Raw genomic sequence first — 17,724 nt, 5'->3', positions numbered from 1 at the left:
TATTTTTATTGAGTTCGGGAAAATCCACTGTTACCATGGAGATCCGCCATGTTTGTGGCTGTACATTTCCGCTAAAAACAGTATAAAAAGTGAAGAAAAAGTCACTGCTGGTACATACATCTAACTCACTGTGGTGTCCAAGTGTTTTAATATGAACAATAACTCCAGTGTTTTACCTTTTAAAACCTCAATTAATTTATTATTGCTCATCCCGTGATGCTTGTGATAAAACATCACAGTCCTGAACAACACTTGACAACAATGTTCTTTCCTTTGCCTCAATGCTGTTTGTTGCCTGTATTTAATTTACTAGCCTAATGAAATAAAGCTACCTTATCATCTTCAGAACCTGCCCTGACTCCCACAGCGCTTTTGCTTGTAAACCTATCCCTTTTCTGCAGCGCCATAAACTTGTCAATGTTTTATTTAATCTGCTCATTGAGCCACTTTCTCAAAGGTCCGAGGTTTCTCTGAATCCAATGAACATTTTTCTTCAAATTGTCCAGTGCAAGACGGGTAACTCTGAGCTGAGAAGCCTCGTCTTTAATGGACTCAAAGAACAACTGCACCTAGAAATAGACATGACAGCACTGGTTTAGTTATGGGGTTAACGAAAACTACACACCATTAATTTAAGTTAATCAAAAAAAAAAAAAAATCATACATCCATAAGTTCTTCTTTAGTTGTAAACTGATTAGTGGTGCCAATGAGAATATTTCTGATGCAAAATGAGCCTAATTGAAACCTGTAAAATAGAGAATATAGTGATAATTAATATCATGTAGTATAATGTTATAGGCCTATCCATCTCTCCATTCTTACTTCTGAACCAGAGTACTCCAGTGCTTCTTCACAAAATTCCAGGCAAGATGATGGCCCAGTGGGTTCCTTGCGACCATGTAGATGACAGAGGATAGGTCCTGAGCTTTAATGTCCTTCCCCTCAAGAGCTAACTCCAGCAGTCTGTAAATATAATGAAATTTGACCGATGCATACGATAGATGCAAGCAACAATGTGTCCACACGGTGGCAGCATTTGTTAAGGACACAGTGCAATACCTCTGCAACTTGGTGGTGTCCCCAGAGCTGGTTAAAGCGTCCATTATTTGTCTTTTTTGTGCTTCGGAGAGAGATGTGGTGTAAGTGTAGAACAGAGAGGTCCAGCCACCGTCCCCTTTTGCTCCAACAGAATACACTGTCTCTGCCACATCTGTAGGAGGACTAGAGCGACAAAGAGAAAATATGCGACAAGAAAATATGAGAATATGAAATTGCCTAATGATTGTCTGAATATTTTAGCAGACAAACTTCAGTGTCCCGTTGGATTGCAACCAGTCTTTGAAGCGTTTTTGAGCTTGCTGCAGACACACAGGGTCTTTCAGATGACAGGCCAGAGAGAGGACCTCTGATCTCAGCCTGCGCTCAGACACCGGGCCGCTGTCACTCCAGGTCTGCCGATCAATGACCCCGCGGAAAAACTGCAGGATGTACATCTAAAACAGACACAACAAAACTAGACTAGTAGTAAAGTAGTAAAATGACTAATTAACACTCAATATCTGGCAAGTTAGTTTTAAATCAATTACCCCTAATTTGTTTGTTAATTCAAGATCATCCCTTTTCTCCATCATCCTGTAAAAGCTCCCTAGATATCCCAGACCCTCAAGAAGAGGCACTGTATGTGTTTCTGATCGCAAATAGGTGATCAGGTCGAGGGCTGCATTGAGTGGCAAAAGGCCTGCTCTGTAAAAAATATGAAAGATTACTGTAAAATCAAATACGTCACACGCAGAGCCACATGCTTATCTACTTACGTGACCAACTGAAAGGCATTGTGTATCAAGTGAGTCCTGTCTTTGTAGCTGAGGGCCGTGTGGTTTTGACTGAGTAATTTGGTCATCTTTTCCCAACCACCGTCCTCATAATGAACCACGTAATAGCCAGTCATATCAGTGTTTAATTTCACCCAGTCGACCTTTTCCCCTATATAAACATTATCTAAGTGGCAAATGAAAAGAGCATTAGCCAAAACAGGAAAAAGGTCTCCATGTATCATTGCGAGTCTTTTTTTCCAATCACCTGTCTTTGTGGTCATCATATGTTTCTGGATCACGCTGGAAGCATCCGTCTTGTACGTGAGGGGAATGTGCCAAAGGTAACTAGAAAATGAAACAAGTTGTATCTGAAATCGTGATCTGCGCTCCATACACATTTTGAAATTTTGAAATCAAAACATCGCCTTATCGCCCGCACCCTTCACCATACATAGAAAAGTAATTGTGTGCGTCTCTACCCTTCCTGCAGGGACGACCAGTTGGGGTCGGAGGGCAGCACTGTCCTCAGGAATCTGTCCTGTCTTAACACCAGATGCGGGCCGTTCCTCGATACTGTCACAAGAGGGATACCTTTCTGCAGAATCCAAGTGTTCATCATGGCTGTCAGTTGTATGTGTTCACCAGCAAACAGGTACTGCAACACACACACTTGTGAGAATGAGGAAATATTGAACAACATCTATAATAACCATTGCTATATAACGACTGGAGATTTCCACTCACAGCATTCTTGAAAGCCTGCTCGCTGCTGTAGCAATGTTTCCCAGAGGTAAAGTCCTCCTCTGAGCATGTCTGAACAATAAGGGGGGAAAAAAACTGTATTACCTTAACATGAAAGGTACATGATGTAATAGATGTTAAATAAATAATAACACTGAACATCTTTGGCTGGCAAAATACAACCTTGTCACAGATTCAAAAGGGTGTATGGTCAAACACCAGCTGTCCCATTCATCAATAATGTTTATGAATATGCAGGTAATAGTCCGGTTCACTATTATTTTTGTGGAGACTATGAAAACTATACATTTTTGGAAACCTTATGGTATAAGCAATGAGAAAAAACAATGTTTCCATTTGCCCTTCTCATTTGGTAAAACTGCAATTATAAAATTTTTCCATTAGAGTAAATGGGGAATTCTGGTAATCGCCACGGTAACTCCATAAAACATATGACAAGAGTTTCAATGACTTTTTGATTGGAACGACCAAATGGAATTTTCTGCAAAATGTGTACATTTCCGCCAAACTATGTTTTTTTACTCCCCACATAAATGTTAGTATCACGAAATTACATAGTGAACTGGACTATAATGTAGCTTTAGTTAAAAAAATGTTTATCATGCTTTAATGTTAATCACATAAAGGCTCTTAAGGTTCTTTCCTAAAATGCAAAAACACAGTACAAATAGCCTGTCTACAAAAGAACACATTTAAATATTTATGCTTTTACATTGGACAGGCTGTCCCACAGGTCCTGGTTCTTGGCATTTGTATAGCTGTATTTGCGGAGATATCTCACTATCCCACTCTGGAACACTTCATCTGTCAGAAAGTGGCGAAGCATATGCAGCACACATGCTCCCTGGCAGGACAAAAAAGACAATACAGAAATATTACAACCATGGTATATCGTCTAGCTTGTACGGTACTAGCCTTTCCCCCAGTTTGAAAAATAGGCCAAACAATCGGAAGCCAGAGGCGTAATTGTCCGTGACTGAAGATGCGCGTCTAAGTGTAAACATACTTTGTCATAGGAGACTGTGTCAAACATCTCTTTGATCTGAGTGGGATTCTCAGCTGCACTTGAAATCGGCCGAGAAGAGTTCAAAGAATCGTGGCTCACTGCTGCGAAGCACGTGTGGAGCAGATACTCCTCCTGAAGCAAAACAAATTTCAGCTATGCGTAAAATGACTCTATTATATTAATCTTTTACTGCATACCACTCTGAATTCTGGGTAAGTCGCCTCTACTGAGATGAACTCCATGTATCTGGCGAATCCTTCATTGAGCCAGATGTCGTTCCACCACTCCATAGTCACCAAGTTGCCAAACCACTGCACAGGAGCATGACATACAGAGTGTGCACATGCATAGGCCTATACATATTAGCCTTTTTATTTTGACAGTGCATGTCTGACCTGATGCGCGAGCTCATGCCCGATCACCATAGCAACCCAGACTTTATCAGAAACAGAAGACGTGAGCGGATCAAAAAGCAGGCTGGTCTCTCTGTAAGTGGTCAGACCCCAGTTCTCCATGGCACCTGACTGGAAATCAGGGATAGCAATCAAATCTGGGAGAGAAAGCAGTGTTTAGACAATTTAGCCAATCCGAAACAGTATATTTAATTATTTTAAGCCATAATTAGTTGCTTTATACTCAAATGTACTCAAAAATCTAGATCAATTAATGTACATTTGTTAGTTGTGTTTTTGCCATATCTCCAAGCTCTATGTTAAGTATTATTAGTTTTAAGTTTTAAAATTTGGCCATTAAATTGATTTGTAAAAAGCAAGAAAATGCAAGTGTAAGTAGAAAAGATCACAGTGCATTGTTGTTCAACGCATATAGAGCTTAGTGAACGATAAACCTGTTGAAAAGCGAACCTTGTTTAGGTAGAGGGTAGCGTATGTTGAAATACTCTTCATAAAAGTCCAGCATCTTGACAGCAACCTCCAGGGCAAAGTGGGTTTGATGCCACTTCTCTGGAGCGGCGTAGATTGACACCTGCAGAGGATGAGCCACAAGAAAGTCCACATAGAAGTGAGTTAAAGCAGAAAATCCCTCAAAATGTCTTACCTGAATCCCAGAGGATGTTGTTGCGGTGACATATTTGAAGTCACAGACGACAAAAGCTACAAGATATGTGCTCATCCTCACGCTCGGAGCAAATAGATCTTCGAAGACTCCCCCGCTCACTTCACGAGTGCTTACCTTAGATTAAGTGATTTGTTAGTGTATTGTGAGAATATACACAGTGATATTTTATACTTACGAGAGGCATGTTGGACAGAGAAATGAACTCCGGGCTCCTCCTGATCCTGACGGTGAAGTTTGCTTTGAACCCTGGCTCATCAAAACACGGGAAGACCATGCGCGCACTGGTGGGCTCAAAGTGAGTAGAAGCTAAAACTCTGAATACAAGTCACTTTCATTACCGTCATGTCAAATTAGGAACAAGTAAAAAGGTGAAAAATTATATCATCAGTGTACCTTGTTTCTCCTGAACTAGTCTTGTAGGTGCTTTTGTAGAAGCCATAAAATCCCTCTGAAAGTGCTGCTTTAAACTCAAGATAAAGGAAGTACTTCTGTCCAGTGGTGAGCACTCGAGACGAGAATACACCCAGCTGTTCATGAGGAGGGTTGTAAAGAACTGGAAGAGGCTAAGATAACGAGAGCTTTGGGTCAATACAGGCTGAGTATATTTGAAGTATACAATTATTTACTATTACCTGGTCAGAGAAACGCGTGGAGTTACGGCCAGAAATTGAGGCCTTTGAGATATTTAGGCCCTTACTGTGTAGTACAATCCAGTTTGTGTTGTTCTGGACCTCGATCTCAATCTGCACTGAGCCACTGAAGCTAAGACTGCTGAAATCTGGGTCCACAAGAAGGTGGTAGTGTACAGGAAGAATGTATCTAAAATGCAGAGATACATTGAGGTATTATGACCTGTGAGTGGGTTATTTCACAACTTACAATATAACACAACAATATAAAAAATGCGCACACAAAAACACAACTATAACTGAACTTGGAGTGCCTTAAGCTGCATACACCACAAGCATAAGCATTAACTCCCTCTTACATAAGTTATAAAGTTTAGACCCTCTAGTGTCTAGCATATATTCGGACTACTGTAAATTACATGAGTTGGGATTTTGAAAATGAGAAAAAAAAAGTCCTTAAAGGTTTATTGTAAACTTGTAGGATCTGACAAGCCAAAGTGGGGTTTTCTGATTGGATAATCTCAGGAACCAAAACATATCATGTAAACAACATTATGTACATCATTTGAGTAATTGTGGCTTAATCAGCATTATTAGTCAAATCAAAACTGGATTTGAACATGTTTGCTTCATGTCTAAGGACACATAACATTGACAACAAAAAATAGTATTCCCTACCATTAATTCAAGTTATTGTAAGGACGTACCTTGGGAGACGCAGATGACTCCAGGGAAAAGACAGGTTTGGATGTTTCCCTGCTGTAACTGAAGGACTAGGATCCTGTTGAGAGCACTGTGCCAGATGACACTCCCGCAGAAGCAGAACGGACAGAGCACACAGACTCACCAAGGCCATTGTAGGGCAACTGTCCTTCAGATAAACAGAAGTCAGCAGCTTCAATGGTGGGCTGACAGCTAATATTAAAATCACACGGTCACGTCCAGGCAGGGACCTGCTGTGAACACTGATCACCGGCTGAGGGTGTGTGTCCAGTTGTCACAGCTTTGCCAGTTTCCAGTTGTTGAAAACTGCCTCTGACCTGAAAAAGGTGAACATTACATTCTTGATTGAATAGCTCTGTTACATCAACAAATGCAAACTAATGAACCCCTGACTATTTTGCCCTGTCTGTGCAGCTATATTTAGAGTACAAACAGCTGCAGAAGAGTGGAAACAAAGCCTAAGGTTGTACTAGATGTTGCAACACTGTTCACTGATGTTCTGATATAAACATTATTTAAACATTACAGTTACTTCAGAAAATGCTTAAGCTATGCTTTACCGCATGTTTGTGAGCAGCTTGATTTCCTGATGTCTCTGATGCTTTCACTTTCTGTTTTCAGCTCAACTCCTCCCACTGCACATGCAAAATGTGCCATATCCTTTATAGGGAGTGATATTCATTGAAATACTGTACATGCAAATATAAAGATTAAGTTAGTTTTATATAATGCTTGATGTTTAATTATTAGTGTATATAATCATTCTTAATTACTGTGAATAAAACAAACCATGGACTCCTTTCATGACTAAAGTGACTAAAACACATTGAGCATTCATATCTCCTGTACCATGTGTGTGTGTGAGTGAGTGGGGATCAAAATACAGTAACATGATCCCACAATGCATTGCTCTTGCAGTTTCAAACAGTGCCCTCCAGTTCACTCATGCAGGCATTTGGGTGCACACACCCACAAGCACAGAAGATCACACAACATTCAGTCCCTACAGTGAGGCAGACCTGATGGAGACATGCAAGCGTCTCTTATACATTCCCTTCATCTATCTGTGGACAGGTAAGAGAGGCTTTTCTATTCACTCTGTCAGGCTAATCGTCTGTAGTACCGCTGTTTCACCTTGTCCCTGAAAAATGGAAAGAAATCCTTATTAAACTTTTATTCCTAATTCATTATTGAATGAGTATTATTCTGTGTGTGTGCGATAAAGCTGGTTGTACAGGTTGTAGAAGAACTAGTATTGGTGTTAAAGGTTATGTGTAAGTTTGCTGTAGCAGAAGTACTGCAGTAAATGCCATCCAGTTATTGGTGTTTATGCAAGTATTAGTATTGCAGAGTAAATCAATTTCCAGCTATTGCCTATCAATCTCCAGTAAAAGTGTCACCCCTTTTTAATAACAAAGCCAGCAGGCCCTATTTTTCCCCATATGTTTGTTGTGTCCACAGGGGTGAAGGGTCATATGCTGACAGCTTTGGCTCCTCCAGTTCATTTGTCTGGGGACAGACTGGGCTGGACCCTGCTTGTCTGCGTCGTGAGTGATCTCAGGAGAGGACACCTGGAGATTCAGTGGAGGATGCCGTCCAGCCGCCACATGTTCGAGTCCCCCGTTTCTAGTGTCGTAGTGAGCAGCAAGCACCGTAGTCACAGCCCAGTGTCCATCATCACTGTGGCCACTAACGACTGGCCTGCATACCGCTGCTCGGCCAGTCACAAGAGACGCCCCCGAGTGAGCAGAAGACACAAAATCAATGCCTCAGGTAGATCTATGACTTAAATACACACATCAGGTTTTCAATTGTTATCGCTGGAGAGTATAATTTATAAAGGTGGGTAATTTAGTCAAGAATATGATTTCAAAACTGTTGTTCAGAAGGTAGTGTATGCAAAATTACAGTGTTGAGTTGTAGGCATACAGTGACCAAAAGAAAACTGAGAATAAAGGGCTTCTGGTGGAAAAATAAGAAAGCGAATAGCTGTTCTTGTTGTTCTTTTTTAGCAACACATTTGTCAAAACTAAAGGATTAGCAAATATATAGGCTTCGTAAAGATTTTTGTGTGCACATTTTATTACATTGCTAATGGTTTGCATCTATATCACTTGCTGTTTTTATTGAGAAAGTCCCAAAACATATTGAGATATTTATTTTAGTCTATGCTAGCCACTCATAATGACATCTCTTCATCCAGCACCTGTTAGGGGATAAGATATTAGGCAGCATGTGGCGCCACAACGGGCACAAGCTGAAAAAAAGAAAAGAGGTGAACCAGGTGATGTTTTTGTGAACTAGTGCAACTGATGAGTTTTCAGATGAAATGTGTTATATCTATAAGTAGATGTCAATGTCCAAACAAGAATACACATATACCAGGTTTGTTGTCAATAGGGCTATGAGGAGACAATATAATAATGATCAAGTGGTCATAATGTTGGACTGAAAGAAAATGTTTTGGGTCAGAGATCACCAATGCCTTCGATTTCAGATGATGAAAAAGCACAATGCTTTGCGGAGATGCTGACAGGTAATATTCACTAATAAATTGAGTAGTTTCCCACTCATATGAATTGTAATATGTGTGTAACATTGTGTTGTCAAATTGTAGGCTGGACCAACACTGTGGTTGTGTTGTTACTAAGGCTGCTTCTGTTGAAGATACTGGTCTTCAATACTCTGCTGACCATTTACGCTGTTATCAAGTGGTAATTGTGACTTTTGAGCGATCTTAGCAATAGATGTAGTATAGATGGTCAATGCATGTACAGTAGTTTGTAAAAAAAAAAGTATAAAACCAACATCACTCTTTTCCAGACTTGGACTTAAGAGGCTGGCAGCCTGAAGTACAGAACAAGTCCAAACCGTGTTGACATTTCAAGAGAACACCAAATGCAACTGTTTGGCGTGTTATTGCTGAGGATAAAACAGCTCTTGGTTTGGCATGCTCCTCTCCCAGGTGTTGCAGACTGACAGTTGAAAACACAGATGGAGACACCTTTTATCTGATTCAAAGGAGCGCTCAGACGGGGGTAATGAGTGACTAATGAATAGAAACAATAATGTTTGTTCTGACATAATAAAAAACTTGTTTTTTTTGCTTTATTCTTGCTTTTTTATTAAAACACTTGCACAAAGTATTTTTGGTCTTTTTTGTTCTTTTTGCGTGGGTTGAGTCACATTAATATCAACAAAGCACCACTAGGTGGAAGTACAATCACATCTGACAATGTTTAAATTATTAACCAATAAGAACAATACAGAACCTATCTTCTTCTCACTACAATATAAATAACTTTCTCAACACTGATCAGGCACTCTTCACTAAACTTGCATTCATTCATGTTGTGAGAAATCATAATGCTACAAAAGGAGCGTAATAAGCCAATTAAATTCAGATTAATTCTCCTCTGTCACAGATGCAGCAAACATGAAGGTTTGTTCACACTTGTTTGTGTCCCGTTGGGGAGCAGCTTGTTCTCAGTAGGAATAAAACAATCTACAGTAGCAATGTCAAAACATTCAGGTACACACTTCAATCACACTCTTTTTATGAACCTTTGGCTCATTAGTTCACTGCAGAGGGCCAAACAAAGAAGAGAACACCTTTTGCACCATTATAGAGTGAAACTCTTGCACACATACATCCAGATAAACAGCAAAATAGAACAGCACTGGCATCTGCCTAAGAATATCCATAATACATTCAAAAGAACACTCACATTGAACAGATCACTGGGTAAAGCCGTTGCTGGAAAACACTTGAACCAAAGTGAAATATTTTACAGGCTGATTATTTTTGGTAGAAGACAAAAACACTGATATGGATTGTAAAAAATAAATAAAGTGCTTCTGTTTAAGACAAACTTCCTCTTTCTGAGGTATTAAAGAAAAATCACATCCAAACACAAAAACCTATGCACTGCACCATGAACGAAAAACAAACTATTTACAGTCTGTTTCTGCCATTGTCATAAACGTCAAATCCTGCGTTGTTTTCCGAAAGGGTCCAACCTTAGGGTCAGTTTAGCTTCAGTCATTGAGAGCTGCCTGTGCCGCAGGCCGCATTACCAGCATCATAATCCTCCGTCTCACCACGGAGTGGATTTAGTGCTCTGAATCAGTGCTCACCGGAAAAAAACTTATCAAAACTTTCTGTCTAGTGCAAACCTTCACCACTCAGAAGCACACTTCATTGTTTTAGGCTAGTGCCGCATTGAGAGCGCACAGCACAAGAAGGGAGGAGAACATAGTTTGATGTGAATGAGTGTGTGTGGTGGCGGCTGCTCTGGGGTAGATTCTCCATCTGTCCTGGTGTGGATGAAGACTCTCCATGTCCTTTTGTGCACTGTATGCTGCCACAGTGAAGTTAGCATCCCCAGTGGTCAGGAGGTCAAACACGCAGGAGTGGAAGTAAATGTCATGTACATCCAGCTGTTCTTTGCAGTGCTCTTGAGCTTTGTCCACAGTGAAGAGATGTGGGCCACCATAAGCAGAGGCCTGTGTCAATGAAGAATAACCAGGTCTGTGTAGCTGCAAACCCAGTGCAGGAGGGGACAGGGGGAGATGCCCCCCCTGGTCAATGCGCTCACTGGTGGGACAACCATTCAAGCAGAGCTGAAGGTCTTGAGAGGCATCATATGCCTGAGCAAACTCCTCAGGAATACGAATCGCTAAAGTCAGGTAGCGACCCGTCTGGCGGACAATCACTGTCACACCAATGTATCCGGCGTGCAGCTCCACATGGTGTCCCGGGCTGCGCTCCGAGATCCATAGTGCCCGCACCTTCCTCAGACCTCCCTCTATCGCTGTGGAGGTGTGGAGCGCATCCCCACTGCTCACTGTGCCATCGTCGAAAGCTGCAGGGAGGCTGTCTGTGACCGCCTGGTACACCCTCTGGTCTGTGCAGCCCTCAAACGGCTTGAAAATGATGGTTATCTGCAGAAGCATAGAATATTATTAAAGTACCTTATTACATTGACACTTTAAGACAGTGCGACAGTGCATTGGACAAAACTTTATAGAATATTTTTGACAAAAACATTTACCAAACAATGACTTTCTGCATGAAACTTTTTGACATTCATTGCATCACACACTACATTTGAGAACTTACTGCATGACTTTTTAAGGTGTAATTCGACGCAGCTACATAAACATAAAGTGTGATCTTACGGGGTAGTATCCAGGGTGTGGTGTGAGCATTACGGTTAGCGCTAGCATCATAGTTCCGGTGAATGGCGGCTTTGTTCACATGACAGCCATGAGGAATGAGGGCTGGCCGCCCATTAGCCTGGGGGCTGTTAATGTGTGTGAGTGTGTGTCTCTAATAATGGTGACTAATAACACACCCCACCTCTGACACAAGGTCAAATCTACCTCTACTGTGAAGCAGCCAGTCCATTTGCTTAATGTGTGTTTGCTTGCCAGGGTTCTACGTGGGGGTGTAGCGTTTTTAATAATTCAAGCTCATCAACAAGAGCATTAGAGTAGTTCTTTTAACAGCACAGTCATCACCTCATGCGGCTCATCATCTGCACTGATTTAGGGGAAAGTGTCTTACAGGGAATAGGGCTTGTAACTCACACTAGGCTCTGGTAACTGTTAACTGCAATGGGCAACTTCCAAACACACACAGCAGGGAACAGTGGGACCTTTCACTCATCGCATACACGTTATTAGAGGTCTGGCCTAATGCAGCTATTAACCACGTTAGTTTTCTAACGCTGCTACAGTCACAAGAGATAGTCACAAGATGGACGGTTGGCTTCACACCTGCAAATCTAATGTGTAGTTTGGGGGAGAAAAAAAAAACATCCTTGAAGCCATTAGAGGAAATGAATCTTTTTCTGTGTCACAAAACTAATGTAAATCATACCATCTCTTTTGAAACTTTATCTACAAACTAGGGCTATACAATGTGAGACAAAACAAAATTGGATAACTGTCTTGAATATTGACATAATATAACAATATTATTGCAGTATTTTACTAAACCACTTCAACACCATGCATGTTTGTTGTAAGCTGTTACTCTTAATACCTAACCATTTGATCAAAGTGTTCCTGGTCTGACTGGGAAAGTATGCCCCAGAGCCGGAAATGAACCGGGCCCTCTAACAACGCCCCAGCAACCCGGTACCATCCTGTCTGAAGGCAGTGGGGCTTGTGCTAAAACAGCGACATGAGGGGCTCCTGCTGTGCGAAAACACAGTCAGATGAAAGAGATGTGATTTTGTATTGTTGTGGCTTCTTGCAATATGGATATCGGCTATTTGGCGCTCCAACAAACTACTATTTTCTTGCTTCGGTCGAAAACACAGAGGACTCACCTTGTTGGTTGCCGTGGCGCTGGAGCCACTGACCACAGGGACATTTGTAACCTGTACAGACAGATAGTCATTGTCGATGAGAGGCCACGCCCCCTCTACTTTGCACGTCTGGAAGTTGTCTTTAAATGTCCTGAGATGGGGGTCTCCAAACAGCCCACAAAAGAGATAGGTCGGCTGGAAGTGGCCCTGACTGTGTCCATGGGGGTGCGGGTGTGTGTGCGGATGATGGGAGTGCGAGTGTGCATGCTGGCTGCGACTGTGGTAGTTGCAAGGTTCATGCTGGATCTCAGGGTGTGTGGATGAAGTCGGCCCATCTTTTGAGCAGTTCCTCTGGCTCATGAGATCTGAAATGCCCAGCACAGCAGAATGGTAGACCAGGTTTCCACGACATGTTTTAGCTGTCTTCTGTGTACAGGCAGAATACGCTCGCAGTGCCTTGCAGAATTCAACGTGAAAGCCATCCACAGCTGGGGTGAGATGAGATGTCAGGGAGACGAAGTCTGTAGTACACTTCTGGATACGACACTGGGGAGTAGCCACTTGGCACTGACCTGTAGGAGACACAAAAAGTGTGAGGATAGCAGTGTCATAGAGAACAGTAGTAAAAGCATAAGCAATAAAACATTTCACTAGATAAAGATGATTTCATATAAGAGCACCTGAGGTTACAAGTTATGCTTTGATCACTTGATGCTGTTGATCTGATACAATCAATAATAAAACTCAAAATCAAAAAGAGAAACCGCTGGATAAACATTTCACAAATCTGCGGTGATATTGTGTGTAGTAAAGTGTATGTGTTATAAACCAAAGGGCGGCCACACAGGAGAGATAAAAAACTATTTACAGCAACTGTGATAAAACTGTTTATACAGCCAGAGAGTAAGGACTAAGATGCGCAAAATTTATGGCACACACAAGACTGAAGTGCTAAATAAAGCCTTTATAGTCTATTGATATGTTGTCTCCTATTTTTGTCATTAAAGAATTGCAATATTCACTAGTATGTTCCATAGTTTATAAGCAACAAACAGTTTGGCACTGTATGGATTATATTAATATGTAACTGTTTTGAAACGATGGATTGCGATGGATGCATTACTTTTGTGAATGTAGCAAAGGTCAGAGCAGCCCTTTTATATCATAGATCAGAGAGCGTGTTAGCACAAGAAAGATTACAGGGCCAACCTAATGCATCAGTCACAGCGTGCTCCTATTAGATTAGGCCAGAGAGCCGCTCTGCGGAGGAGAGACGCAGTAACACACAAACAAAACACAGCCAGCTCTCAAAGATTTTTGTTTTTTATTTAAGAAATCGATTTTCCTCCCCAGCATTGACAGAACATCACTTTTACTGAATTGAAACATTCAGGACTGGATTTTCTATATGTGCAAAGAACTTACAATAGACTCGAGCACCACAATGTAGCCTATCATGAGTTTTACACTTGCAGAGTCATTGTCTAGAGCCTTCATTAAAACAGTGTTTCAGTTTAGCACCACTGTATCTTTCAAACCTGATTTGAGACTATATTCAAATGAATCAATCAAATGAATCAACTCAAAAGATAGGCCCACATATCATGTCCATTTAACAGTAACACTATCTTATTCAACATAGTTACCATGTTCCACATTGGTCTATGTTGTTAATCTATTTTGGAGATGGTTTTAGCTCATGCTGGAGATCTAACTAACCATTTGGGGGCACTAGTGTTCCTAGTTTTGGATAGAGGGGGCAGACACAGTCCCCCTCACACAACATTTCAGAATCTCACTCGTGTTTGTTAAATACTGACACTGACACATGGGCTGCCTGCCATCCCACAGAACAGACTCTCCAAGGAATGAGGAGACTCTGTCTATCGGCTGAAGTTCCGACTGTCTCTCCACATCTGTACTTTAACACGGGTCACTAATCAGACTAATCAGAGTTTATGTTCATATGTAGAGGACCAGAATCATGAGATTCACTAATGCACTTTTAACAAAGTGATCTATCAAAGAAGGACCTTGCTAAATGTACCTCACTAATCTAATAGAAAGTATCGTGAGTGGGAAAAAAAACCTTCTTGTGTAAGATAAATCAATTTGTCTGATATAAAAGCCATTAAAATATCCACTTGTGTCAAAAGATTTCAAGCCATTTCTAAAGCACCTTCTTTCTTGTCTAAACCCATAGTTCACAAATATCCATAAAATCAAGTAATTTGTGGAGAAAAAATAAAACCTTACAAACGTATTACAGTAGCTAAAAATAGAAATGGCATTTTTTGGGTTTCAATATCCCTTGAGTAAACAATAAAAGATTCAATAACATCCCAACAGAAATTGCCTTTGCTTTCACCTCAATATTTTTTAAATCTCCTTTTTACGAGCCCTGTCTGTAGTTTTTCATCATTTCTGCCTATCAGCACAATCACTACACTGGATGTACCCTATATACCATAAGCCTCAGCTGCCTTACTGCTTTGGCAAACCGCAGGTTACAGTCAACCCCCTCCGGTCATCTCTCTCTTATTCCCTTCTCAGTGCTCCTCTCCTGAGGCACTATCTTTATGATCAAGAGACACAAAGGTCAAAAGTACCAGCAGCTTTCTCCCTCTGCACCCGCCGGTTCTTTGTCTGAGCACCGAACTTCTCTCTCATCTCTAGAGATCAGAAAGGATCTAGTGGGATAATCTCTCCAGTCAGGGCATGGCTTGTGAAAGTGCTTATTGATCACTTTGTGTTGTTGCACTCGCTCGCACATTGAACCAAAAAACACAACTCTCCAAGATACAAAGCCATACAGGAGTTCACAACACATTTCTCGACATCTTCAACAATAAACCTTTCATTCTTGGCTTTCAGAGCTAAAAACTGACACATTTGTTCAAAGACTAAACATTGTTCATTGTTTCCAAGTGAAACACATATAGAAGGTGTCTATAGCATGAATAGGGTCTGTCCAGTTTCCAAGCGCTAAGGCATTGAGTCCAACTCCTGTGTTAAACTAATTACTGGAGGTGTGACTGCCTAACAGACAGCAGCCACCACAGCCGACCCCCTGCACACACAGTCACACAGCACTCTCATGAACAAATGATTTTATACAGGGAGGCTCTGTTTTCTGTTCAAAACACAAGAAGCTTTTTACTCAGCAAAGCCAAGATCATTGTGAAACAAACCAGGAACAAACACCAAGCATGTACAATTAATATCACTAGAAATTGTTTTACTATTACCTTTCTTATTACACTTTACGGAAAAGCCCTGGATGACTCAGAACCACAGTCACTGACCATACACACATGGTGAGGACATGACTCTCTAAATCACATTGATGCTGCCACATGTCTGAAGAACCCCAAGAGTCACTCGGGGTTCTTTAGAAGAACAAAAAAGATATGTGTATATATATTTCCCCTGCCATCCACAACAGATGAATAACGAGCTGATAACATTGTATTAAACTGTCAGGTTAAGTTACGTTGGTTTGGTCGAGACCTGTATAAACCAGAGACCAGACCTCTCTATCCCCTCTCCTCTCCAGCCTTACGAGCCATTACGGGGCAGACAGGAGAATGACGGCCCAGGAGAGAAGGGGAAACTCGATCTGTGCTTAGACTGCTGCACTGCCGCTGGTGAGAGGGCCATTATCAGGCCCAACAACACACTGTTCAGCGAGGCACACATTACTACGGCTTAATAACTTAGAAAGTGTCAGATCGCTTCCTCAAGAAACAGGCTCTATTAACCCGACCGGGTGTAGAGTGTTATCGCACTAAAAGCTGGAGAAAGTGGAGGGAGAAGCTCACATAATGTGGGAAAGTTACTTACCAATATGCGGTGCAGCGGAGAGTAGAGCGGTGAGCAGCAGCAGCACTGGCCGGAAGCAGCGCACTGAAGACGGGGAGGCGAGGCGCTCAGCCTCGCGGCAACAGCATCCGGCTCTCCCCATCCCTGTCCATGCAGGGCCAGGAGGGGAGAGCGGTCCAAAAGGCGAGGACGCGTAGGGTCCAGGCCTCCTCACCTCGCCTTCCTCTTCTTCTGCCTCTTCTACTTCACTTTGGTCTCCTTGCCCTGCTCCTCGGGTGCGCAGGGGCATTAAAACACAGCTGTTATGTGTTTCGGAGTGAAGGGCGGATCGGGAAACAACGAGCAAAAGTAAGTCGCGCCTCAAGTCAATCCAGCCAGACTTTATCTGGACTAATCCACGCCCCGTGTGGAACGAAATGCGCCCCGGACTTTCGGATGCTTTTCTGACCACTTCGCGCAGACTTGTGAGCTCGTCCCGACACGCACAATCACATCTCTCTCCTCGCTTCACAGGCCAGGGTTTCTCCTCTACTCCTCCCCTTTCACTTTCTCCTCCTCTTCTTCTGTCCCTCCAGCAAATCAATACTGGATCAACCAAACGCTGCAAGCGGAAAACCCGCCTCTACAGCGCACCAACAAAACCATAACTTCTGAAGGTGAAAGTTGTAAACCAGTGGCTGTTTGCAGACGCTGTACTACCAGGCCCGCAGCAGGATTTTAGAAATACTGAGGTCCGTATCATCATGTGGGGGGTCTGGAGGTCCTCCCCCACGAAATTTTGAATTGAACGGATGTAATTTAGTGCAATTTATGTCCCTGCTGAAAAAACAGCATAGACCAGCGAGGGAATCATGCTGGTCTATGCTGTTTTTTCAGCAGGGTTTTAGATGATCATATTTCATTTTAATCAGTGTTTTTACACAGTGATAACAATCACAAAACAGGCTTCATTATGATCATCTGCAGTGAAATCCTAAGTATCTTTGCACTTACAAAAAGAAAAAAGGACATTTAAAAATGTAAAACAAAAATCATTTGGGTAACACTTTATTTTGCACTACCCTTGACACGTTGTACCTAATCTAGTGCAATGTAATGTGCTCTGTAACAAATGACTTCTATATCTATGTACGACACACACACGATGGAATAATAAATGATGTATTAGTAGTTTGGAAATATAATGTAATAAGACACGAGACTCCACTTTCTGAACGACAAAGGCTTTGTTGCATAGTAAAGCAAAGAATAGTTTCTTTGTCTCTTTTTTCTTGGGGCCTACAGCCTTGAAAGGCTTTTGCACAAAATTATTTTTCCTGACCAACCCATAACAATGTACAGTTACACATAAGTTCACCATTTTAGTTGGTACAAGCTTTATGTTTCACAGCCTAGTATTGGATTGCCATTAGTGGCCCTTATTGTCACTCAGGCACGCTGTCAAAAGAAGTGTGCAAGAACTGTCCCGCTCTCCAGAGCCTGAGCTCATGGTGTAGAGCAGTGGTTCCCAAAGTGGGGGGTTGCTGGACACTGAAGTGGGGGTAGCAAGATCATTTAGAAGACTCTTTTTTTT

The 17,724-nt window shown here is 41.8% G+C and overlaps 2 protein-coding genes across 5 annotated transcripts; both read right to left on the bottom strand.

Moving 5' to 3' along the window:
* Positions 1-65: 65 nt before the first annotated feature.
* Positions 66-6,604, bottom strand: erap2 (endoplasmic reticulum aminopeptidase 2). 4 transcript variants are annotated; one of them, XM_079569964.1, is made up of 22 exons: positions 6,573-6,604; positions 6,263-6,329; positions 5,997-6,155; positions 5,293-5,479; positions 5,054-5,223; positions 4,836-4,974; positions 4,640-4,774; positions 4,447-4,567; positions 3,979-4,133; positions 3,781-3,894; positions 3,584-3,715; positions 3,290-3,421; positions 2,560-2,628; positions 2,295-2,470; positions 2,081-2,160; positions 1,816-1,999; positions 1,588-1,744; positions 1,310-1,494; positions 1,061-1,222; positions 824-964; positions 665-746; positions 66-569 (listed from the first exon to the last, which is right to left on the bottom strand). In XM_079569964.1, exons 3-22 carry the CDS (start codon positions 6,143-6,145, stop codon positions 423-425), a joined length of 2,817 nt encoding a protein of 938 aa, XP_079426090.1. In that variant the 5' UTR covers positions 6,146-6,155; positions 6,263-6,329; positions 6,573-6,604; the 3' UTR covers positions 66-422. The 4 variants fall into 4 exon arrangements, with proteins under 4 accessions (XP_079426090.1, XP_079426093.1, XP_079426092.1 ...); XM_079569967.1 differs by having other exon boundaries at positions 5,997-6,160; positions 6,243-6,329; positions 6,573-6,603; XM_079569966.1 differs by having other exon boundaries at positions 67-569; positions 6,243-6,329; positions 6,573-6,599.
* A 2,533-nt stretch (positions 6,605-9,137) lies between these two features.
* Positions 9,138-16,821, bottom strand: rgmb (repulsive guidance molecule BMP co-receptor b). The gene is made up of 3 exons (XM_079570225.1): positions 16,173-16,821; positions 12,351-12,901; positions 9,138-10,956 (listed from the first exon to the last, which is right to left on the bottom strand). The coding sequence occupies exons 1-3, from the start codon at positions 16,438-16,440 to the stop codon at positions 10,219-10,221; spliced, it is 1,557 nt and encodes a 518-aa protein (XP_079426351.1). The 5' UTR covers positions 16,441-16,821; the 3' UTR covers positions 9,138-10,218.
* Positions 16,822-17,724: the final 903 nt, after the last annotated feature.

This window comes from Gobius niger (assembly GCF_951799975.1).
Source record: "Gobius niger genome assembly, chromosome: 1".
NCBI classification, from domain to species: Eukaryota; Metazoa; Chordata; class Actinopteri; order Gobiiformes; family Gobiidae; genus Gobius; species Gobius niger.
This window is presented reverse-complemented; position numbering and strand designations above follow the sequence as displayed.

What these genes read in the sequence shown, in the direction of transcription:
- erap2 (XM_079569964.1), bottom strand. Translation starts at nt 6,145, where the DNA reads ATGGCCTTGGTGAGTCTGTGTGCTCTGTCCGTTCTGCTTCTGCGGGAG. An exon ending in ACTAGTTCAGGAGAAACAAG is followed by an intron (nt 4,975 to 5,053) that starts GTACACTGATGA and finishes ACTTGTATTCAG; the next exon opens with AGTTTTAGCTTCTACTCACT. An exon ending in CAATCCAACGGGACACTGAA is followed by an intron (nt 1,223 to 1,309) that starts GTTTGTCTGCTA and finishes TTGTCGCTCTAG; the next exon opens with TCCTCCTACAGATGTGGCAG.
- rgmb (XM_079570225.1), bottom strand. Translation starts at nt 16,440, where the DNA reads ATGCCCCTGCGCACCCGAGGAGCAGGGCAAGGAGACCAAAGTGAAGTA. An exon ending in CTCCGCTGCACCGCATATTG is followed by an intron (nt 12,902 to 16,172) that starts GTAAGTAACTTT and finishes TGTCTCCTACAG; the next exon opens with GTCAGTGCCAAGTGGCTACT. An exon ending in GCGCCACGGCAACCAACAAG is followed by an intron (nt 10,957 to 12,350) that starts GTGAGTCCTCTG and finishes ATGCTTCTGCAG; the next exon opens with ATAACCATCATTTTCAAGCC.